The sequence below is a fragment of the Procambarus clarkii genome, chromosome 9, assembly GCF_040958095.1.
Source record: "Procambarus clarkii isolate CNS0578487 chromosome 9, FALCON_Pclarkii_2.0, whole genome shotgun sequence".
NCBI classification, from domain to species: Eukaryota; Metazoa; Arthropoda; class Malacostraca; order Decapoda; family Cambaridae; genus Procambarus; species Procambarus clarkii.
The window spans coordinates 33123938-33149802 of record NC_091158.1 but is presented as its reverse complement, the minus strand read 5'-3'; the positions used below and the strand labels follow the sequence as shown (position 1 = coordinate 33149802).

At 44.2% G+C, this 25865-nt stretch overlaps 1 protein-coding gene across 1 annotated transcript in view; it reads left to right on the top strand.

Annotated features, from left to right (window-relative positions):
- LOC123752484 (glutamate receptor ionotropic, delta-1-like) overlaps nucleotides 1–20371 on the top strand; it is a 61667-nt gene extending 41296 nt beyond the window's left edge. The window contains exons 6-10 of the mRNA XM_045734531.2: nucleotides 5270–5454; nucleotides 7549–7785; nucleotides 7916–8094; nucleotides 19659–19821; nucleotides 19971–20371. Coding sequence (XP_045590487.2) covers nucleotides 5270–5454; nucleotides 7549–7785; nucleotides 7916–8094; nucleotides 19659–19821; nucleotides 19971–20105 — 899 coding nt within the window. The 3' untranslated portion in view covers nucleotides 20106–20371. The remainder of the gene's footprint in view (nucleotides 1–5269; nucleotides 5455–7548; nucleotides 7786–7915; nucleotides 8095–19658; nucleotides 19822–19970) is intronic.
- The last annotated feature ends 5494 nt before the right edge of the window (nucleotides 20372–25865 follow it).

The following is a 25865-nucleotide window of genomic DNA, read 5'->3' as shown; positions in this document are numbered from 1 at the left end:
AGTTCTACTCTACCACAGAGTTCTGCATACATCTCTTCTACAACTCCAAAGTTCCTCAATTAACTTCTTCTCTAACGTTGAAGTTACTCCACGAAAACTTTCCCAAACAAACCTGCAATGGAATTGCAGGTTCGTTTGCCAATAAAAATGTTTTCCTAACAAAACATAATTAAATTTATTCGCGGAAAATAAAAATACTCCATTTGACATCTCTTATGCCGGCACTACGGCTCAGCCGATTTGGGTCCTCCCCCATCCTGGGCGGGTCCCCTTGGGAACAAGCCTCGACGCGTCGCTAGAGCCTGCCTCTGTCACTGGGGCCGCTGCCCATCAACTGCTCACCAGACACGAGAGAATGAGGCCGTCATCGCCTCAAGCATGTCCTCTTAACTTAAACCACTTATTTTAGCTCACTGTCTTAATAAAATATCTATTCTACATGCAGGAACAATTGCCATGATCGCTGGGCACACAATCAAGCACAGGCAACCACTGTAATAACTGTTATATGAGCTTTCCTCAGAATTTGTTGCGTAGGGACGTTCGGGCCCCTGGTCCTCAACAATGGCGCTCACACAGTCCTCCCACAAAAAAACTTCAGGATTGCTTCACAAGGCTTCCTGCAGTCCACGACTAGAGTTCATATCGTCGCCCAGCAGGCTCCACCACAGAACGCCTGCTTGCTTTCTTCCTTTTGAAGGCACAACAATTAGAGCTCCTCAAAGGCACGGCCAAACATTTACCTTCAGGCCGCCTCTAGTTTTCAAAATCATGGAGAAATTATGTGCTAAGTCCCCAACAGCTTCCTCACACTTGCAGACAAGTATTCTTCACTCCAGCACTAACACAGGGAACTATATTCTTCCTTATTCCAAGAGAATCAACGAAGTCGCACCACCTTTGAGGACAGTCGCGGCTCAAGTGAAATTTCGACCTCCTGCTAGCCTCACTTCACGTCCCCAAAGTATTGACATCTCATTTTATGTCACTTATTACCAACACCCATCCTCTGCTAGTATCCTGAGATTGCTTACTGACGTTTACTCAATTATTTAATATATACATCTTTCCTTTGACCTCTCAATCAGATTCGGACAGCAGAATAACACTCACTGGGGTAGACTCGTTCCACACAGGCTACATGGGTTCATAACACTCCCCTCCCCTTATTTTTGAAAGTTATTCTCAGTGGCTAAGCTCGGGACAAAGCATCAGCCACGATATTATCTCGTTCTCCTATATGCCTTATTTCCAGATTATATTCTTGAAGTAACAGAAACCACCTGGTTAGCCTCTGGTTTGCGTGCTTCATGTTGCTCAGGAATACCAGGGGATTATGGTCTGTATACACAGTAACTGGGTGACTTCCCCCACTTACGTATTTCTCAAAAAGAATTTAATGCCAGTACCAATGCTAAGGTCTCCTTCTCCACTGTACTGTACGATCTCTGATTCTTGACAAACTTCTTCGGAAAGAAAGACATGGGGCGATATGTTTCATCCTTCTGCTGCGTCAGTCCAGCTCCCGCCCCTACATCACTAGCATCCACAAACTAAGCAAACAGTGCTCCAAAATCTGGCGACACCAACACAGGCACCTCAGTCAATACTCTCTTGTTTTTCTCAAACGCATCTTGCGCTATTCCGTTCCATTCCCACTTCTTATTCTTCGACAACAAACCTGTTATAGGAATGTCAACAGTGGAAAAATTCTTACAGAACTTCCTGTAATATCCAATCATACCTAAGTATCTTATCAACTTCTTCTTTCCTTTGGATAGACGGCTGCTACGGGCTGCTTCCTGGGGGAGTGTAACAAAAAGGAAGCCCGGTCGATGACCGGGCCATCGAAATTATCGATGACTTCCACTCTCGTCTCACTGGAGAAACCTCACCTTACCCTAGGTATTATCCTAGGTATTCCAGGCGAGTTCTCCCGAACTCGCTGTTCAACCACTTGGGCTGAACGGTAGAGCGACGGTCTCGCTTCATGCAGGTCGGCGTTCAATTCCCGACCGTCCAAGTGGTTGGGCACCACTCCTTCCCTCCCCCGTTCCATCCCAAAATCCTTATCCTGACCCCTTCCCAGTGCTATATAGTCGCAATGACTTGGCGCTTTCCCCTGATACTTCCCTTCCTTCCCGAACTCGCTCTTCGCCAAGTTATTTGCCCTATTGACCTTCTGTAACCGATCGAACAAATCCATTAGTCGGTCTACATGATCCTTCCAGGAGTCTGCAAATACCACAATATCGTCGATGTGTACTGCACAACCCTTTTCGCCTTGCAACACCTGGATCATCACTATTTGGAAACTTGGTCTTCTTCTAAGTAACCCAACTTCTCTTGCACATTGGCTAGGCTGTCCGTGTTGGACACCTTCACTCCATCAGCCCTCTCTGAACTTAACGCTGTCCTCCACCGTCTCTTCTTCTTGCATTCCACACATTTAGAGTTAGATATTTATTGTCTGTACCTCCTCTGTCGTCCTCATACTATGGTTCGTCGTGCTCACGCTTCAGTCTGTCGCCATCACACTTCCGTCTCCCATCTTCATATTTTACTCTCCCGTCTTCATCGACGATCCCTTCTTTCGCTTCATCATTAATCTGAAACGTCATCCACTTCGACTTCCATCGAACCTTCGACTTTCTTCATCTCCGCCATGCTTGCATTACCATTATCTTCCTCTTCTCCCGTTTCGCTCTTCTACACAACTCTGATTCTTTTCTCCTTCAACTCTTCCTCGTTCCCTCAAAGCTTCCTCGAGTACTGCATTACACTCAACAGTACTCGATCGTACTTGTTGCTCTGCCTCTTCCAGAGAGCTATCTTGAAATTATCTTGAGATAATTTCAGGGCTTAACGTCCTCGCGGCCCGGTCCACGACCAGGCCACCTTTTTGTTACACCTCCCTCCCCCCCCCAGGAAGCAACCCGTAGCAGCTGTCTAACTCTCATTTACCTATTTACTACTAGGTGAACAGGTGCATCAAGGTGAAAGAAACGTTTTGCCCATTTAATCCGCCTCCACCGAGGATCGAACCCGTAACCTCAGGACTACGAATCTGAAGCGCTGTCCACTCAGCTGTCAGGCGCCCTACTTCGCCAGGTGCTCGTAAGAATCTCTCCACACATATGATCTCTTCTAACTTCCTCTATTTGGATATCACTCCTCTTCACTATCTTCTCTTCGCGCGTTCCATGAAATGAGTCAACTTTTGACACCTCACACACCTCACATTCATCATCCCTACGCTTCTGTTTCTGGGGAAAACTTGTCACTCTACTTTCGTCCTCAGTCTGTCCACATTCTTCTTCACCTCTGTTCAGCACATTATCTCCATTTTCTGGTTCTCGATTTCAGCAGTCTGGACTTCACTCAGGTCTCCTCTGTTCATATTAGTTTACTCAGCAGGGTCATATTCTCTTCTGACCTCTTCACGCCTTCATCTTCATGAGCTGGACCTTCTCCAAACAGCCCTGATACCTCAACGTCGATTTCCTTTTTCGGTGAAGTCGACACTGCCACATAATCTCCAGTGTCTCCCTTGGGGCTACATCTGACCTTGCCATTACACAGGCAAGGTCATTTCAAATGTTAGCCAATATGGCATATGCGGCTTATATTATCCTCCTTATATGGGCTTCAAGGGACAGGTCTGGCGTGATATCAACACCCAGGTCATTCTCTCTCTCTCTCTGACTCTTGAAATATTTCCTCTCCCAAATGATACCTTGTATCTGGTTTCCTGCTCCCTACACCTATCTTCATTACATTACTCTAACAGTCATTTGTTTGACTATTCCTTCAGCTTGTCCAGGTCTTCTTGAAGCCTCAAGCTGCCTTCCTCTGCCTTAATCCTTTTCATAATTTTGACGTCGTCAGCAAACATTGAGAAGATTAAGTCTAAACTCTCTGGAAGATCATTTACGTATATCAGAAACAGGATAGGTCTGAGTACAGACCCTTAGGGATTCCACTGATGACTTCACGCCAATCTGAGGTCTCAACCCTCATTGTAAATCTCTGATTCTTATTTATTAGGTACTCCCTTATCCACTGGAGCACCCTACCAGTTACTCCTCCCTGTTTCTCCAGCTAATGCATCTGCCTCTTATGGGGTACTGTGTCAAAGGCTTTCCGACAGTCCAAGAAAATGCAGTCTGCTCTGTGTGTGTGTGTGTGTGTGTGTGTGTGTGTGTGTGTGTGTGTGTGTGTGTGTGTGTGTGTGTGTGTGTGTGTGTGTGTGTGTGTGTGTGTGTGTGTGTGTGTGTGTGTGTGTGTGTGTGTGTGTGTGTGTGTGTGTGTGTGTGTGTGTGTGTGTGTGTGTGGGTGGGTGTGAGTGTGTGTGTGGGTGTGTGTGTGTGTGTTTATGTGGGCTTTCGTGTGCTGCATATGTGCCCACGCTCTTTTGAACACTAGGTCTTTGTGTGTGTGTGTGTGTGTGGGCTTGTATTGGAAGTTGGGCTGAAGGAGATATGGGAGAGTGATAGATTATGAGAGGTTGTGTGTGTTGGGCGATTGTAGGTGTGAGTGTTGGCGTAACTGGATTCAAATGGGGTGTAGGAATGCGGATGTTACCATATTGGTGGTTTGTGCGTAGGAAGAGGTGGAAGGGTGAGAGAGAGAGAGAGGGAGAGAGAGAGAGAGAGAGAGAGAGAGAGAGAGAGAGAGAGAGAGAGAGAGAGAGAGAGAGAGAGAGAGAGAGAGAGAGAGAGAGAGAGAGAGAGAGAGAGAGAGAGAGAGAGAGAGAGAGAGAGAGAGAGAGAGAGAGAGAGAGAGAGAGAGAGAGAGAACAAAAATAGATAGGGATGGTTACCGAGCGACCTGTCCTCTTACAAATTACAACTGAATTTGACCGTTTACCCGTATGGCCGAAAATAGACGTAATATGAAAATGAAAGAAATTTGGGAATTTTTGTTTTTCCAAAACAGTAAGTTAAGGGTTCTCCGGTAGGTTAGGAAAGCAGGAAATTCTCCTAAAGTTTCAAAACGTCTTGAAAAACGTTAATTGAAAGTTTCCTGTCCTAACCTTTCCGAGTAAGCCGGAATACTCACACTGAAAACGGGACAGTACATCACTTTCGTGAGCCGATTGCATTTCAATTTACGTCTATTATTGGCCACAGCGTGCATACGAGTGAAAACTGACGTTATTTTTTGGAGGACGGGTTGTTAATAGGGCAACACAGACAGAGAGCACTGCTAAACTTTTTAATCAAATTATTAACATAGATATACATTTTATGTTAATTGCCTCGTGCAGGAGAGCTGTGGGTGGCGCTGCTGGTGAGCGTGGTTATGTGGGGCGTGACCCTTTGGCTGCTGCAGAGGGCGTGGCAGTGGGTGGCTGGAGGGCGTCGAGTAGGACTCATCCCCTCCCTCTTGTATGGTTATGGTGCTCTCATGCAGAACCTGCCCTCTGACCCCTCCATCAGCGTCTCTGGCAGGGTAGGATGTATATATTACAATAAGCCTCTCAACACCTGACTACCAACACCCCCAGCACTTTCCCCAAGCCACATAGCTACATCCTAAAATAATGTCGTTAGATCCAGGCACAGCACACACTCACTCTCTCTCTGGGTCACTACTTTCTTCTTCATCCGCTGCCTACTTGCTGCTGTTTAACTATTTCAACACCATTCACACCTTCAAACTAGCCCACTCTATTCAACACTAAATTCATCCCATCCAGTCATTACACTCATATTGTTCTTCTTCATTCCACTCATACCTTGTAATATGTCTCACTTATCGTCCACAAAAAATCTGCATGCCTCTTCCCATCAAATTCACCTTCACCTCGTCACCACCTGTTGCCCCCAACATATTGCACTCTGCCGCACTTCCCATTAACTTAATCTGCCTTATTGATCCAGCCTTATTAGAACACCAATTGATCCAGCCTTATTGGAACACCAATTGATCCAGCCTTATTGGAACACCAATTGATCCAGCCTTATTGGAACACCAATTGATCCAGCCTTTTCTAATCTGATAAACACCTCCCATCCCCTGAATATCTGTCCCATTAACACCAAAATCTCTCTAACACCAATCCCATGAACACCAATCATATTAATACCATTCCTATGAACACCAATCCCATGAACACCAATCTCATTAACTTAATCTGCCTTTTTAGTGACTTGCCACCTTGGAACACCAATTGTTCCGGCCTTTTCTAATCCGATAAACACCTCCCAACCCCCAACACCAATCAAATGAATACCAGTTCCGTGGACACCAATCTCATGCACACACACTAGTAAGTTTTATCAATCTTCACCTACCAATGACCAAATCATAGCCAGCCGGAGTCCCAACTGATCTCCCCCATGACCATCTCAGGCTGGAGGTTGTCCAACACTGAGGTAGAGTGAAGGTGAAGAGCCAGAGCACCTGGTAAAACCATGTTGATGTTCTGGAAAATAAGGCGGAAAAGCTGGATGAAAGACCTTTACCCTGATATAAAAGCTACAATGTTATGCTTGTTGTAAAGATAAAAATATCAACATTTCTTTAGAATAACAGAATTCTTCTGTTAAATAGAAGTTCAAGAAAAATTCCATATCGGAGGAGTAAAGCTACATTGCTATTTAAAAGGGTCCATAGTTTTTTTAAGACTTTCTCACTGACGTGGCGTACGTATACACAAACTATGTCACAACGCAACCCGTTCTCGCACTTGCTTATAGTCAATATTGGCTTATTTAATAAGTGCATATGTGACATACTAATTGATTGAGAATATTTTAGTTTACCTTGAAAAACTTCATAGAAAACACCGACCTCACCTAACCTTTTTAGTATGTTAATATAAGCATCTTATAGCTTCTTAATTACAATTATTACTTAACCTATATCGTTGATAGGTTAAGTAATAATTGTAAATATGAAGCAATAAGATGCTTATATTAACATACTAAGAAGGTTAGGTGAGGTCGGTGTTTTCTGTGAAGCTTTACAAGGTAAACTAAAATATTCACAATCAATTAGTATGTTACATATGCACTTATTAAATAAGCCAATATTAACTTAAGCAAGTGCGAGAACGGGTTGCACAACGATGCTACTCTTAGAGATGTCTAACAACTTCATTCACATAAACGTGAAATGCAACAGGAATACTGGTAAATTTAGATTAATAATTTTTTGAAACTCTAATGTGTGTAAGTTTAAAAAAATAATTAACACGTACCAGGACACAAATCTTTGCTAACGTAATCAGTAATGTGAGTATTCAGCTCCATGATCTCAATTTATCCCTTACTAGGGAGATGTTAATGGAAAACAGAAAGAAAATTCAGTACAGTTTTACGAATAGTGTAAAGTTAGGTTCATATGTCATTGTAGTCTGTCCATCTCCAGATTTTGTTAGTGTTTATGGTGCCTAATTTGGCTTCTTTCTGTGGGTATGTATTTGTATATAAGTATCCTTGTTATCTCTATGATATTATATAACATTCAACATTACATTATATACATGAAAAATCTTGTATTATTTTTCCTTCCAAAATAGTTAATTATGTATGTCTACAGATGTTGGTGGGATGGTGGCTTGTGTTCTGCTTGATCATCACTACAGGGTTTTCTTCGTCCTTGATGGCGCACCTCACTGTGAAGGAAAGATCGCGCCCACTTGAGACTTTAGAGGACCTGGTGAATCAGCCTCACTGGAAGTGGGGAACCGATCCCTGGATGCTAACAGAAGCAGCCGTTGATTATTTTAGCAAGCATCCTAATCCTGTAACCAGGCATATATTTCATAAAATGGAGGTGGGCATTGTGCATAGTTCAAAATTTGTTAGTTCTCTTGAGTTTTATCAATAAATTTCTTTGTTCCATATTACTGGCGTGTCGTTATTCATAAAAATCTAGGAAAAAATAACGAAAACTTTTTCCCAAGGTGATGCAGGTGGACGACGCTCTGAGAAAAGTGCTGGCAGGAGGATTCTCCTTCATCAGCTACAAGAACTACGTTACCGTCATCATTGAGACTCGCTACTCGGACGTGAGAGGCAACACTCCCCTCTACATCAGCAACAAGGCCTTTCCGATCTTAGCTGCCTTTGGGTGGGGCATCAGGCAAGCACTCTTGATTGTCATTCCAGTTCCAGTAGATGCCAGTAGATGACCCTCCCTGCTGTTCCGGGTAGAGTAGACGTGGCGCTTTTACGTTGGGCGGCCATCTTCCAGCTGTCGTGAGGGTGAGCTCCATAGGATTGGAGTTTACTGGCCGTGCAGGTTACCCTCTTGTGGACTTGGTGTTGAGTGACATGCTCAGGGTCCCGGTCCAGGACGTCTACGGTGTCGAGCTGGTCACTGCTCGCTGTGTGATCATAAAGTTTGTGGGTGAGGCAGTGTACCGTGATTTTCTCCGGAGGTACGAGGGGCGTACTTTGCTGCTGCAGGACGGTAACGGGTCTGTGACCATTTCGGACCGCAGAGGTGCTGTGAATTATGTAAGTGTCCAGGGCGCCCCCATAGAGTTTCCTGAGACCCTCCTCCGGCGTTTCTTCCAGAGGTATGGCCCCGTTGTCAGTGCGCGGATGAACTCGCTGTCATCTGGGAAGTATTCGGGTGTGAAGACCAACATTCGTACCCTCGGGATGCGACTGAGGTCGGACATTCCGTTCTCTGTCCAACTATTAGGGTACTACGTGCGGGTGTTTTATGCCCGACAACCCCGTACTTGTTTCCGGTGTGGCTTGTTGGGGCATTAGGCTGCCGGGTGCATTGCTGATCCGGTTGCTGCAGTGAATTGGTTCCGTGAAGAGGATTTCACGCTGCTCCCTCTGGAGGAGGACTCCGGGGGTGAGGAGGTGAGCGTCCCGTTCGTTGCTGAGGCTCCCCCAGCATCGACCAACGTTCCCACAGTTGTCGCAGTCCCTCCTCCGGATGTTGCGGTGCCGTCGGATGTTACTCCTGATCCAGTCTCTGGCCCTGCTGCTTCCGTGGGCCTTCCTGGTACTCCCTGTGAGGCATCACCGTCTGCTCCCTCGTCTTCGGCTGCTGAACCTGGCCCTGCATCCTCACCTCGGGTCCCTACTATGCTGGGTACTGGGGTATCTGTGGAGCCTCCTGCTGTGTGTAGTCCGGTTCCCTCTGTGGTAGAAGCTGCTGCCGTTCTGCGTCGGTTTGTCCGGCTAGTGGTGCCTGTGTTTCTAGATCCGCTTCCGGTTTGACGATATCCGGCCGGAGCCCAAACATTCCAGGCGTTCGTCTATTGCCTGGGCCAATGTTGGGGACTTCAGTGACTGTGGGTCTTCGGGTGTTGACGGCGTGGTTCCAGATGCGTCGTTGTCTCCGCGGTTGGTGGTGGCGGAAGCTCATGTGCCTGCTGGTGCTGATGCCCGTGTCTTGGGTGTGCCTTCTGTTCCTTCCCCGCCGGGGGGCTCTCCGCAGTGGGGTGTGGTGGCTTCCGCTGCCAGGGATAGTGCAGATGCTGGTACTGGGAGTGGTCTGGTAGTGACTTTATGAAAGGATGCGCGCCGACCTGGTTGCTTGCAGTCGTCTGGTGGTGTGCCCGTGGCCGCTGGTGCCCTTGTGGTGGTGCCCTCTGTCTGGCCCCATCTTGTGGAGTTGCGAAGTGGGGCACTGGAGGCCGTGGTTGCCGAGACCCTGCTGTCGGAAAGGACGGAGGACTTTCATGGTGGGCGGGTTACCGTTCTGTGGAGTAAGGTGGCGGTTACTCGCCTCCGGAGTGACACCGTCTGGGTTCCCTGTTTGCGGGTGTTTGTTGCCGGGGTTCTGGATGACATGGCGCCCCCGGCGGAGGGTCGAGACTCTTGGGGGAGATGGCTGCGTTGGTAGGCATTCAGTGTGCGGTTCCCCTGGGCCTTGTTCCCGGGCAAATATGTCAGCTGATTCCATGTTACTGTAGTGTTGTGTGCCCCTATAGCCTTTTGTTTGCCCTATTGAATTTTGTGCCCGTACCTCTCCTTTATTTGTTGTGAGGCAGGTATTTAGTGAGGGCGTTTTTATTCCTGTATTTGCTTTGTGTTGTTACTTTGCCTTGTGTGTTCTACTTATGCATTGCTAGGATGTGTTTTTTTTGTTTGTTTTTATTTTTTGTTTTAATTTTTGTTTTATTTTTATTTTTGTTTTTATTATTGTTTATTGTTTTTTGTTTTTATTTTTGGCTAGTTGTGTGCTGTGCGTTTTCTTGTTCTATTTCATGATGTCCTTTATGTTGTGCTTTGTTCTCGGTCCTTCAGGCCGGTGCTTGTTTGTTGTTGTGTATGTTACTATGTTTCGTTTTCTTGATTGCATGGATTGCTTGTTTGTTATTATTGTATATTTTGGCCTCTCCCTTTGTTTGTTGTGGGGCGGTTGGTTTGGTGTGAGTGTTTTTATTCATGTCTTGTGTCTGTGATGTACCTTAGCACTGGTGTTTTATTATTGCATTACATGTTGTACTTGCTTTTTATTTTTGTTTTGTTTGTTGTATATTGTGATTTTCTTGTTATGTTTTATGTTGTACCTCTCGATGTTTGTTTTGTTTTAAAATGTTTTGTTTTGTACTGTTACTGTGCTTGCTTGTTTGACATTCTTTTCTGTTTTGTGTCTTGATGTATGCCGTGTTTCTCATGCATTTATTGTGTTTGTTATTTGTTGTACTGTGCTGTCGGCCCTTCTGGACGGTGGTTTATTGTTTTGTTTTGTTTTGTTATGTTTTCTATGTTCTTGTCTTGTTTTTATTGTATTTAAATTGCAATGCTTGCATGTAAAAATAAAAGTAAAAAAAAAAGTTCTTTGTAGGCAATTTTGAAAGACATTTCGTAAGAAATTTTGTTGAAAACTAAGAGTTTAATACTTTAAGAAATATAACATTGGTCACCAAATATGTTCATGTATCAATTAGTTTGCTCTGCAACTGCCACTTATAATGTAATTAGGGGGAGGGGGTACCTGGCATGGCCCGGATCTGTCTGTCTGTGTATTTCATTTGTCCATCTATCCATCAATCTATTTACTTATCTATCCATCTATTTCTCCATATACCCATCCATCCACATATCTATCCTTCCATCAATATATCTATTCATTCATCTATCCATTTATCTATCCATCTATCTATCCATTTATATTTTTATTTATCCATTGTGACGCGAGTTTCCACTGCCTCCAAAGAGGAGTCACTGCCTATTAGGAGTGGGATAAAGCCAGCACCAGTCCTCACGACGGCCATTTCTTGCCACAGTTTACGACTGGAATGCCCCTCCCCCCCCCCCTGGTCACCGGCAGACACTGATATCTGGGTACATTCCCTGCAAACACACGACGTAACGGTCCCTATGATTCCCTTGTTACGTCTTGTAATAAAGTTGTTACATCTTGTTATAACGATTTTATGACGTATTAGAACGTTGTTACAACTTGCAATTTTGGTTGTTACAAGGTGTGTAAAAAAGGTGTTAAATGTTGTTTGAACGTTGAACTCCTGTGCTTCGCCATCACAAAGGCGCTTCACAACAGGGTCGCCAGTGTGGGAGACTCGCTTTCACCCATCAAATATCTGTTGGAGGGGGAGGGGAAGGTTACATACCCCTAATATTCTTACTGTTATATTCTCTTCCCACACAATAGAGAAAATAATTTCTCTCACAGTGGTTATGTCAACACAGTGTAGATGTATATATTCAGCTCATTGCCTTAGGCCAGTGATCGGCAAATGGAGAATAGATGACATGAAGCACCAAAGTAAAAATTATATAAACTTTTAATAACAAATATACAAATGACATAAGGTAAGTAGATTAAATAATGTATGAACTCTGGCAATATGCTCGTGAAACACGCGCCGTCTGGCAACAACGCCTGGTGCAAGCCTCAACTGGAATTTAGTTGTTATTCATTTCAACACAATTAATCAAAACTTACTTTTTTTTGTCAAGTGATCGATAATAACTTGCCAAACAGTTACCATGTAAACTCATAAACAAATAAGTTACTCAGCTCAAATGAGTACTGAGGTGTGCAAAGTAATATTTACACGCATTAAGCTCCTCTAACCTATAGTTCTTACTTAAATCAAAACTACGTTTTATATATCTATATAAATAAAAATGTAAATGTTCGTTTGTTCAAAATCGCTAATCTCCGAAAGTTCTTCACCGATTGCTTTGAAATTATCACACAACGTTCCATTCGCATGCGAGCGGGTTTTTAAATACATACTATATAGAAGTCACATCTGTGATTCACGTCACGGGAAAAACAAGTTTTTTTTTTTAAACTGTGTTTTTCATGTGTGGGAAATCTTCGAAACCTCTTTACCAATTGGTTTGAAATTTTGACACAAAGTTGCATTCGAATAGATGCGTGACGGGAGTGAGGGATGGTGGAGAGGATGAGGGGACAGAGGAAGGTTGCTGTAGCATAGCAATGCACATTTGTAGCTGAGCCACAGGAACGCGTGACCGGGTACTGCTAGTATAATATAGAAATAATATTTAAAATATATCAATTGGGTACAGTTATTTAAAAATAAAATTAAAGAAACAATTATTTGAATAATAAGGGATCACTAAATTCTCTGAGCTTCAGTAGTAGTCAGGGAAAGTCGAAAATTCCAGTTCGGCAGTGTTGAAAATTTGCCGAGATTTATATATGAGGAGAACTACTTCCCTGAAAACACAAACCGCTACTGTCTCTATTTTCCGCTTGCTACAACTTGTAATAAAGTTACATCTTGGCTTAACGCGTTTATGACGTATTAGAACGTTGTTACAACTTGATATATTGGTTTTTATAACTGGTTAGGAGGTGTTAAAACTTGTTCGAACGTTGTAGCAACGTCGTAGTTTCGGCGTATGTTTGGCAGGTTAGGACTTATACTGTACTTAAGTAAAAATTACTGAATGCAAAATTAATATAACTAAAGTCCTTAGCTAGGGTTGCAAATCCTAGCTCCTCTTGTCCCAATGACAGACTCTGGGCTGTAAGGGGCAGGTAGGGTCCCAAAGAATGAATGGAGAAGTTGATTGGAGATCTACAATCCACTTGCAAACAGTTCAATACATCAGCTTGTATTGTTTATACAAGGATAAGATTAAATTACTCAGTTTTGTAACTGAACACTGGTCCGATTTAAATCAAGGATCTAAACAATATACACAGTCCAGCCTAGTTCTATAATTACAACAACTAATATTCACATAATAATAAACACAACAATTTGTATTATAGAGCTATGATATATGTCAATATTCACTTAAAGGACCTTAACTGTGGTCCAAGTGCACTGGAATCTAGGTTCAAGAATTATATTCAATATGATAAACTTATATGATTAATTAAATATAGCTAAGTAAGCAATAGTTAACCTAATGTATATTATCAATTATATATACAGATATATTCCAATTTATATGAAAATGTTCAGTCATTGACTGACTTAACAATGAGTGTGTTCTTAGCATTGAATAATTTCCATGAATGAGAGTCCAGAGAGATTGAAAAAGACTCAATGGATGAAAGATTAATCAAAACTTACTGAAATCTGGGGCATTACCCCACGCTGAAATGACAAACAGATTTATTAGATATACTAGCTGTACCCCGCCATGCGTTGCTGTGACTCAGCAATGCATGTGCGTTGCTGAGCTACAGCAACCTTCCCTGTCCCCCAGTCCTTCCCACCATTCCCCCCTCCCCGTCCCCTTGTCATTTAAAAAAAATTCCCCATGCCACCGTTCCCTCGTCCTCTGCACCATCTCCCACTCCCCTGTCCCCTCGTCCTCCCTACTATTCTTCCCTCTCCCTTCCCCTCATCCTCCTCACCATCCCCCACTCCCCTGTCCCCTTGTCCTCTCCACCGTTCTCCATTCCCCTGTCCCCTCGTCCCCACTATCTCCAACTTCCCCATCTTCTCGTCCTCCCCACAATTATCCCCTCCCCTGTCCTCTCGTCCTCCCCACCATTCCCCACTCCCTCATCAGAAGCATTCCCAAATGATCTGATGTTCCCATCAGAAAATTGGGAACTTCAAATGATCTGATGTTCCTATCACTGAAATAATATAAGAAAAACAGTTAAATGAATTAAAATTAATTAAATGAAAAACAAAGACAAAATAAAAAATTAACTATACTCATGAAATGAGCAGTATGTAAACAACACAGCTCAATTCCAAAGCAATGTCACACAAAATATTTAAATCAAAAGGAAAATTTAATTTGTTAATGCAATCGGAAACATTGAAATGGAATCGTAACATATTTAGTATAGCATGAGTTGATCTTACGTGCTACAGATGGCATTGTTTCCTGAAAATGAATGATTTTACCAGTTACAGGTGTGGCATCTATACATATACTTACGAAATGAATGGTATAGTAAACAACACAGCTCAATTCCGATGCAATGTCACACAAAATATTTAAATCAAAATTAAAATAAATCCAAATTTATGAAATTTCAATTTATCAATGCAATTGGAAACATTAAAATGAAATCATAACATATTTAGTATACCGTGTGTTGCTATTACTTGCAATAGACGGCGCTGTATTTAAAAAAAACATGTTTTTACCTGTCACAGGTGTCGCATTTATATAACAGGTATATAAAAACACGGGCGTATTCAAACGGAACGTTCTGTCAAAATTTCAAAGCAATCGGTGAAGAACTTTCTGAGATTACAGAGTGTGTTGCTCTTACATCCAACAGATGGCTCTATTTTCCAAAAAAAAGTTTTTTCCTGACAAAGGTGAGGCATGTATAATAGGTATATAAAAACATGCACTTATTCGAATGCAAAGTTGTGTCAAGATTTCAAAGCAATCAGTAAAGACGTCGAGGATTTCCCTCACTTGAAAAACACATAAAAAAACATCGTTTTTCAAAACAAACATTTTTTCCCCATCACAGACATGACATCTATATAAAATGTACATTAAAACCCGCTCAGATGTGAATGGAATGTTGTGTGAAAATTTCAAAGCAATCGGAGAAAAACTTTCGGAGATTAGTAATTTTGAACAAACGAACATTTACATTTTTATTTATAAAGATTAAGGTTATACAAGCATGCAATTGGCCAATCAACACACTACAATAACACTCAATATACTTATGTTTCACCCAATCTGAGTGTCGGTGCCATCTGACCAGTTGCCAGACTGGATTTTATCTCTTGAAGAGCTTTATTTTATGGCACTTTATTTTATGTCACAGCTTTGCTGTTTCATATTATAGTAGCTTTGCCCTTGGGAGGTGGTGATCTTTGGAGGTGAAATACTCCGAAATTACCATCTCTTTTAAGGGTCGGAGCTGTGGTGCAGTGGGTTAAAGGTGTACCAGTTATGCCAGTTGCTGTAAGGCTTCTGTGCTGGCTAGGGTTCGAATCTCCTGGTGGGAAAGTGTTCTAAGGTTGTATAATCTCTCTTGAGTGTTTAAGCAAGTTGTGCATTAAGCATAGACACAGAGTTCTCCCATATTAACAGGAATTTGATGAAAGAACATGAGTAGCCCCTCACTATGCTCTAGTTGCCCTTGGGAGGTGGTGATCTTTGGAGGTGAAATACTCCAAAATTACCATCTCTTTTAAGGGGTCTGAGCTGTGGTGCAGTGGGTTAAAGGCGTACCAGTTATGCCAGTTGCTGTAAGGCTTCTGTGCTGGCTAGGGTTCGAATCTCCTTGTGGGAAAGTGTTCTAAGGTTGTATAATCTCTCTTGCGTGTTTAGGCAAGTTGTGCATTAAGCATAGACACAGAGTTCTCCCATATTAACAGGAATTTGATGAAAGAACGTGAGTAGCCCCTCACTATGCTCTAGTTGCCCTTGGGAGGTGGTGATCTTTGGAGGTGAAATACTCCGAAATTACCATCTCTTTTAAGGGTCTGAGCTGTGGTGCAGTGGGTTAAAGGCGTACCAGTTATGCCAGTTGCTGTAAGGCTTCTGTACTGGCTAGGGTTCGAATCTCCTGGTGGGAAAGTGTTCTAAGGTTATATATATATATATATATATATATATATATATATATATATATATATATATATATATATATATTTATATATATAGTCGGGGTACGCCCTGTAAGCGAGTAACGGTGTTCACTAGATCTTTATCCCGGGCACCTGGCAAGATCGCCGATGTCGGGGTTTACCTCAGTTGTAAGTATAAGTAACTGGTATTGATATCCTGTCAATGGTCGCCAATGTCGGGGTGTCTCTCTCTCTACATGGACACTACCCAGTAGTATTAGCGACAACTGTTTCTCACCGTAGCCCTGCGGGTCTTCACTCAATCCTCGCGGCGCCACTGTTCGCCAGGAGAGCATCCCAGTCGATCCCCAGCCAGCCTTATAGCCAAAGAGAATTGGAAACACAGTTTGCTCTCTCCCAAATGTGTGCCCGCCCCGACAAGGGCTCTAATACTTACTGCAAGGTCGCCAACTGATGTTTCCCGTGTCCAGTACCACGTCAGTGATATTGTGGATTTGTGGTACTAATGGCAGAGAGCTCACTCATTAAATCTGGTCTCAGGCAGGTATATGTCTCTAATTCTCTCACTCTTTGGAACTGTACTATAGCAACAAGATATATGGAGGGATAATACAAACGCAAAGGTATTTTGTATTTTACTTAAAACTTCAAGGTATTATATCCGTATCCACAACGAAACATCAAGTACAATGCAGAAAGTCGCTCTCTTTTCATAAAACTGGGGCTCATCTAGAGGGTAACACTCCCCCTCTCCTGTCAATGGCAGCCCCCCTCACCGTGCGAATGCTTAGTACCTGTTTCTTTGGTGTAAAACGCCTATTTCTTTAAATTCGTAGGGTTCACTATGTTTGTAATCAACACAATATTTCTATAATGACAATAGAACGCAATAAATCCCCACACTGATCTCAAGTTCAATAACTCATTTCTACAGCACTTAACATAATATTTCACTATAATGACGTTACACAGTATTTAATGATAATAAATGCAATCAGTTACGGTACTGACCTTAGATTCAGTAATTCCTTTCGCAGATGATAACACAATTAATCACTGCACACATGGAAATGTTATCCAACACACCAACCTATACATATATAGAGGTAAATTCATCAATATCAATAATAAGAAGATAAATACTGGGCACACAGCCTAACACCAATAACTGGTACACTTATATATATATTCTCTGGCATAAGTTATCATATTAATGTCACATGAAAGAAATCATCAACGACACAGTAAACTCTTCAATGATTACAGGTGCATCTACACCCCACAAATTTATATACCGTGAGAGCTTTCTACAGCCTCACTTCTCACAACTGTGTCCTACCTTGACAAAGACATTAGTGAGCCTTGCCCACGACATAAAAGATATTCTGGCTAAATATATAGCTGACTAAAGGGGAATTGGGAGGGAAACTAGAATCCCCTACTTCCACCTCACTGATGTGGATTCGCCTTCCGGTGAGAGTTGAATTGTAGCTCCTGGTCCCGGCTTTCACCTCGTTGTAGGGAATGCCCCCCACACACACTGATGTGTTCTCCAGGAACCCAATCAACGTACCAAAACAAACGCGTCGTCATTGTGCTCTGTCCTCCGCAGGTTCGTGCTCCTCCACAACGTTTTGCAGGGTTGGAGTCGGTCTCCTGGCCGTCGACTTCTCCTCACAACTACGGCTGCCAACCTACTTCTTGGCTGCAGTTGTCCTGATTCCCAATTAGTTTTCTTCTTTCACTGCTTCCCGGTGGATTGGCCCAGCCACTACGTCGTCACTGTGAAGCTATCAGATGTCCCAGACGTCACTGTCTAGTTTTCACTCTTGCACAGTACCTGTCCCTGGAGTACTTGATGCTCAATATTCCGTCGATTCCCTCTTCGGTCCACACATGGAATGAAGGAAGACCTCTCAGCGTACTTGCAGACTACGGGTGACGCGTAAAATCCACGGGAACGGGGTAAAACTGTCAAATCTGACAGGACCAACCTTCGCACATCCGTCCACCTTGACGTGTTGTGTCAGACTGGTTCCCTCACGGAGGATTGGCCCAGCCGCTACGTCATCACCGGTGAAGCTATCAGACGTCCCAGACGTCACTGCCTAGACTTCACTCCTGCACAATACCTGTCCCTGGAGCACTTGCTGCTCATTATTCCGTCAATTCTCTCTTCGGTCCATCACATGAACAAAGGAAGACCCCACAGGTGCTGGCAGACCGCCGGTGATGCGTAAATCCTCCAGAGATGGGGGATCCTGTCGAACTGACAGGACCCCCAGCCACACGTCCGACCACCTTGATGTGCTGTCTCAGACTGGTGGCGCCAAAGAGGCGCGATCTCCGGCCCCCCTGCCTTCGTGACGTCATACTTGCCAGGGGCGGTTTTCATTGGCTCCCTGTGCCACGTCACTGTCAGTGACCAATCTGGTGCCACTGACGTCACACAGTTTTGGCGGCAAAACGGAGGGGCCAGTGCCATATTGGCGTCCTAAAGGCCCTATACCACAGGCCAAAATACTTTTCTTTTACGAATTTCTCGCCAACGTGAGAACACTACACGCTCCCACATATATCAAACTGTTGTCCGCAACGTAGATAACGCTCGGGTAAAGTGGATATGACTCTTACAGCAGGCGTGGGAGAAATATAAGGGGGGGGGGGAACAACACCGTCACACCGAATATATATATATATATATATATATATATATATATATATATATATATATATATATATATATATATATATATATATATATATATATATATATATATGAAAAATGGATCATTTCAGGAAATTCCGGAACAAATGCTTCGCTGGTGACTTTTGTTTAAACCTCAATGTTGTAAAGGCTTTACCCACGTACAACAAATGCAAATAATTTCTAACCGAACCTAAATACCTTACCTAACCTAACCATTGTCTACATATGTAAAGGATGCTAATATATAATAATATTTATTTATATTTGAGAAATTTCTTATTTTGAATGGGTAGCGTGTTAAAATTAGTGAATGCGTCTTTGGCGTCGACCGCTTGATGGAACAGACTTGGTCTGAGGAGGGGTTGGTAGGCCACGCAGACGGATCCAATAGAGAAGATTTTAGAGGCAGCAAACCACTGTTCATTTGGTATTGTATACATCACCCAGCCACTGATTAGGTCCAAGGTATTTAGTGATCTACGCCCACGTTATGTTAACTGTTAACCACACTATCGAGGAAATAAACATTTATTTCACTTGGGCCCTGAGAAGACGCGAACTCTTGACCCCACTAAATGCCTGGACCTAAACAGTGTGAAATATTAAAGAATAGAATAGCCTTCCCATCTACATTGAGAGAGCGGAGGGAATAGAATTATCTTTGAAGCTGTGACAGGATTATCTGTCATAGGCGAACATGGGCCAGATGTGTAGCCAGCTGGCACTGTTGAAAATCGTTGCTGGGGTGTGAATGTGACCCGGATTCACAGTACCCTTTTGAATTATCGCGACCGTGACCAGCCTATGTTTATCCTAGAATCCAGGTCATTATCCCTCATAATTTGGGTGAAGTTTATCCTAAACGTATGGCTTCCATCTTTGGATAGACAAACAGACAGGTTTCCTCAGTACAAATTGACTTACTCTGACACAATACAGAGAAGTAATAATCATTTACCGCTACTACATAAATCCATTAATGTTTAACAGAAAGGGCGCACCATTTCTTCAACGCTTCACACAACTAATGACTCGACTGGAAGCTGCTGGCATAATTACCTACTGGACTGGGGACTTAATGGCCAGACGGGTGCGGGAGGAGAGGAAGGCGCCAACCCTCCTCACTACAACCATCCTGGTTAACACAAACCAGGTACATTTCCTATAAGTCCAACTCGTTATCAATACGTGCAAAATTTCTCTGTTGAACGAAAATTAAATATTAATATGTTATGCTGAAGTTAATTGTTACGAGCAAGGCCCAGGACAAATTTTGTTGTAGTCAATATTAATGGTTTCCAGGATGAAGGGGAGGAAGTGGTGCTGAGCCTCAACCATCTGCAGGGAGCCTTCTACATGTTGCTGGTGGGGTCCTGCGTCGCCTTCCTCACCCTGCTGGGGGAGAACCTCGCCCACTGCTGCTCCTCGCCTCAGTAACACCTTCCTCACCCTGCTGGGGGAGAACCTCGCCCACTGCTGCTCCTCGCCTCAGTAACACCTTCCTCACCCTGCTGGGGGAGAACCTCGCCCACTGCTGCTCCTCGCCTCAGTAACACCTTCCTCACCCTGCTGGGGGAGAACCTCGCCCACTGCTGCTCCTCGCCTCAGTAACACCTTCCTCACCCTGCTGGGGGAGAATCTCGCCCACTGCTGCTCCTCGCCTCAGTAACACCTTCCTCACCCTGCTGGGGGAGAACCTCGCCTCAGTAACACCTTCCTCACCCTGCTGGGGGAGAACCTCGCCTCAGTAACACCTTCCTCACCCTGCTGGGGGAGAACCTCGCCCACTGCTGCTCCTCGCCTCAGTAACACCTTCCTCACCCTGCTGGGGGAGAACCTCGCCCACTGCTGCTCCTCGCCTCAGTAACACCTTCCTCACCCTGCTGGGGGAGAACCTCGCCCACTGCTGCTCCTCGCCTCAGTAACACCTTCCTCACCCTGCTGGGGGAGAACCTCGCCCACTGCTGCTCCTCGCCTCAGTAACACCTTCCTCACCCTGCTGGGGGAGAACCTCGCCCACTGCTGCTCCTCGCCTCAGTAACACCTTCCTCACCCTGGTGGGGGAGAACCTCGCCCACTGCTGCTCCTCGCCTCAGTAACACCTTCCTCACCCTGCTGGGGGAGAACCTCGCCCACTGCTACTCCTCGCCTCAGGAACACCTTCCTCACCCTGCTGGGGGAGAACCTCGCCCACTGCTGCTCCTCGCCTCAGTAACACCTTCCTCACCCTGCTGGTGGAGAACCTCGCCCACTGCTGCTCCTCGCCTCAGTAACACCTTCCTCACTCTGCTGGTGGAGAACCTCGCCCGCTGCTACTCCTCGCCTCAGTAACACCTTCCTCACCAGCATGACCAGACTTCTGGCCTGAAATGCATTGATAACCTAAACAGTCAAAATTGCCAATTTAGAAACACATATCTAAACTTTGCGATAAAGACGTGTGATAAATTGTGTGAATATTTAGTTGTCAAATATTTTAGACTCTGCTCACATTTATGAGTCACGTGTAAATCAGGTCTAGTTCATATTTTCCTGAATGAAAAACTATTATCAATATTTGTTGATAATTTTGTGTTTTATATTTATATATGTTCCACTGTACATTAAATGGAAGTATACATACAAGCACATTCACCTACAACTATCATTTATGAAAATATTTATACAATACACGCACACACACACACACACACACACATGGGACAAGAGATCTGGGAAAGGAGAGTTGACTACAGGAAAGGGGACTATATGAGGATGAGGGACTATCTGGGTGAAGTGCAGTGGGAGGAAGAAATTAGAGGAAAAACAGTCCAAGATATGATGGACCTAGTCATACAGAAATGCCAGGAGGCCGAAGAGAGATTTATACCAACGGTAAAGGGAAAAAATAAGAAGGAATATAATAACCCATGGTTTAATAGACAGTGTCAGGAAGCAAAAATGGCCAGCAGGCGGGAGTGGAGGAAGTACAGAAGACAAAGAACAGAGGACAACAAAAGCAGATACAACAGAGCTAGGAACGATTACATTAACATAAGACGAACATCGGAAAGGGACTATGAGGACGATATTGCAATCAAAGCGAAAAAACAACCTAAGTTACTACACAGTCATATAAGAAGAAAAATGTCGGTGAACGACCAAGTGACAAGACTAAGGAAGACAGAGGGGGCATATACTGAAAGTGACAAGGAAATCTGCGAGGCACTGAATGCCAGTTTCCATGGAGTGTTCACTACCGAGCCTGAGCAGCTCCCATTGTTGGAAGGGGTTACCCTAGATGAAAGACTATCAGATATAGAGGTGACAGCAGAGGAGGTAATGAAGCAGTTGACAACTCTAGATGCAACTAAAGCAGTTGGACCAGACAAAGTATCACCGTGGATACTAAAAGAAGCAGCACAGGCCCTCAGCGTGCCTCTGGCAATGATCTTTAATGAGTCACTTATGTCAGGAGAATTGCCCAGTTGCTGGAAGAAGGCAAATGTCGTGCCGATCTTCAAGAAAGGAGATAGGGAGGAGGCACTTAACTACAGACCTGTATCACTGACAAGCATCCCCTGTAAAATACTGGAAAGAATAATTAGGCTACGACTGGTTGCACACCTGGAGAACATTAGGTTTGTGAACAAACATCAACATGGGTTCTGGACAGGGAAATCGTGCCTAACAAACCTTCTGGAATTCTATGATAAAATAACGAGGATAAGACAGGACAGAGATGGTTGGGCAGACTGCATATTTCTGGACTGCCAAAAAGCCTTTGATACAGTACCGCACATGAGACTGCTGTTCAAGCTCGAGAGGCAGGCGGGGGTGGGGGGAAAGGTCCTAGAATGGATAAGGAACTACCTAACAGGAAGGAGCCAAAGAGTTACGGTAAGGGGCGAGAAGTCGGACTGGCGAACAGTAACAAGTGGAGTACCACAAGGATCGGTGCTGGGACCAATTCTATTTCTTGTATATGTTAACGACATGTTTACAGGCGTAGAGTCCTACATGTCGATGTTTGCGGATGATGCAAAGTTGATGAGAAGAGTTGTGACAGATGAGGATTGCAGGATCCTCCAAGAGGACCTGAACAGATTGCAGAGATGGTCAGAGAAATGGCTACTAGAATTCAACACGAGCAAATGTAAAGTTATGGAAATGGGACTAGGAGATAGGAGACCAAAGGGACAGTACACAATGAAGGGGAACAGCCTACCTGTAACGACGCGTGAAAGAGACCTGGGGGTGGACGTAACACCTAATCTATCTCCTGAGGCACATATTAATAGGATAACGACAGCAGCGTACTCTACACTGGCAAAAGTTAGAACATCATTCAGAAACCTAAGTAAGGAGGCATTTAGGGCGCTTTACACTGCCTACGTAAGGCCAGTCTTAGAGTATGCCGCCTCATCATGGAGTCCCCATCTGAAGAAGCATATAATGAAACTGGAAAAGGTTCAGAGGTTTGCAACGAGACTCGTCCCAGAGCTACGAGGGATGGGGTATGAAGAGCGCCTGAGGGAACTGTGCCTTACGACACTAGAAAGAAGAAGGGAGAGGGGGGACATGATAGGAACGTATAAGATACTCAGAGGAATTGACAGAGTGGACATAGACGAAATGTTCACACGGAATAGTAACAGAGCGAGAGGACATGGATGGAAGCTTGAAACTCAGATGAGTCACAGAGATGTTAGGAAGTTTTCTTTTAGCGTGAGAGTAGTGGGGAAATGGAATGCACTTCAGGAACAGGTTGTGGAAGCAAATACTATTCATAATTTTAAAACCAGGTATGATAGGGAAATGGGACAGGAGTCATTGCTGTAAACAACCGATGCTCGAAAGGCGGGATCCAAGAGTCAATGCTCGATCCTGCAAGCACATATAGGTGAGTACATATAGGTGAGTACACACACACACACACACACGAGGTCCTAAGGGGCCTCGTAGCCTGGTGGATAGCGCGCAGGATTCGTAATTCTGTGGCGCGGGTTCGATTCCCGCACGAGGCAGAAACAAATGGGCAAAGTTTCTTTCACCCTGAATGCCCCTGTTACCTAGCAGTAAATAGGTACCTGGGAGTTAGTCAGCTGTCACGGGCTGCTTCCTGGTGTGTGTGTGTGTGTGTGTGTGTGGTGTGGGAAAAAAAAAAAAAGTAGTTAGTAAACAGTTGATTGACAGTTGAGAGGCGGGCCGAAAGAGCAAAGCTCAACCCCCGTAAAAACACAACTAGTAAACACACACACACACACACACACACACACACACACATACACACACACACACACTCAGTGGCCGGTGGGGGACGAGCGGACAGCACGCTTGACACGTGATCTAGTGGTCCCGGGTTCGATCCCGGGCGCCGGCGAGAAACAATGGGCAGAGTTTCTTTCAACCTCTGCTCCTGTTACCTAGCAGTAAATAGGTACCTGGGAGTTAGTAAGCGGTCACGGGCGTGTGTGGTGTGGAAAAAAAGAGTAGAAGTATTTAGAAACCCTTGAGATCCTGGCCGAAAAAGCAGAGCTCAACCCCCACAAGCACAACTAGGTGAATACAACTAAGCGAATGCACACAAACACACACACACACATGTCGATGTTCGTGGATGACGCAAAATTAATGAGAAGAGTTGTGACAGATGAGGACAGTAGCATCCTCCAAGAGGACTTAACCAGCTTGCAGAGATGGTAAGAGAACTGGCTACTGGAGTTCTACACGAGTAAATACAAAGTGATGGAAATTGGAAAGGTGATAGGAGACCAAAGGGACAGAACACAATGAATGGGAACTACCTACATGTGACGACTCGAGACCTAGGATGTAGACTTAGGAGTAACACCTAGTCTAACTCCTGAAGCACATATAAATAGGAAATCAACAGCAGCGTACTCTACACTTCCAAAAATTTGAACATCATTCAGAAACCCAAAAATTAGAACATCATTCAGAAACCCAAAAATTAGAACATCATTCAGAATCCTAAGTAAGGAGGCATTTACGACACTTTACATTGCCATTGTCCCCACCTGAAGAAGCACATAAGGAAACTAGAAAAAGATTCAGAAGTTGGCGACGAGGCTCGTCGCAGAGTTACGTGGGATGGGATATGAAGAGCGCCTGAAGGAACTGAAACTTATGGCACTAGAAATAATAAGGGAGAGGGGTGGATATTATAGGAACGTATAAAATACTCAGGGGAATTGACAAATTAGAAATAAATGAATTGTTCACACGTAATATTCACAGAACGAGGGGACAAATGTGGAAGCTGGAAACTCAGATGAGTCACAGAGTTGTTAGGAAGTATTCTTATAGCGTGAGAGTAATGGAAAAATGAAATGCACTTAAGGAACATGTTGTGGAAGCAAACTCTATTCATAATTTAAAAAATATATGATAGGGAAATGGGACAGGAGTCTTTGCTCTAAACAACCGATGGCTAGAAAGTCGGGATCCAAGAATCATTGGTTGATCCTGCGGGCACAAATAAGTGTGTACAAATAGGTGAGTACACACACACACACACACACACACACACACACAGGGGTTGTGTGTGCAGGAGGATTGTGCCTACCACTCTCCATAGTGTATAACAAATCACTGGCAACAGGGGAACTGCCAGATATTTGGAAAGCAGCTAACGTAGTCCCGATATACAAGAAAGGGGATAGACAGGGGGCACTGAACTACAGGCCTGTGTCCCTAACCTGCATACCATGCAAGCTGATGGACAAGATTGTGCGAAAAAAACTAGTGGAGCATCTGGAGCGAAGGAACTTTGTAACACAGCATCAACATGGTTTCAGGGATGGCAGGCCCTGCCTCACAGGGTTACTTGAATTCTACGACCAGGCAACAAAAATAAGGCAAGAAAGAGAAGGGTGGGCAGACTGCATATTTTTGGACTGTCAGAAAGCCTGATACAGTGCCACACAAGAGGCTAGTGCGAAAATTGGAGACGCAGGCTGGAGTGAAAGGGAAGGTACTCCGGTGGATAGAGGAGTACCTAAGCAACAGGAGAAAACGAGTCTGTGTGAGGGGTGAGGTCTCAGATTGGCGAGACGTTACAAGTGGAGTCCCCCAGGGGTCAGTCCTTGGACCTATACTGTTTCTGGTATATGTAAATGATCTCCTAGAGGGTATAGAGTCGTTCCTCTCAATGTTTGCCGACGATGCAAAAATTATGAAGAGGATTGAAACAGA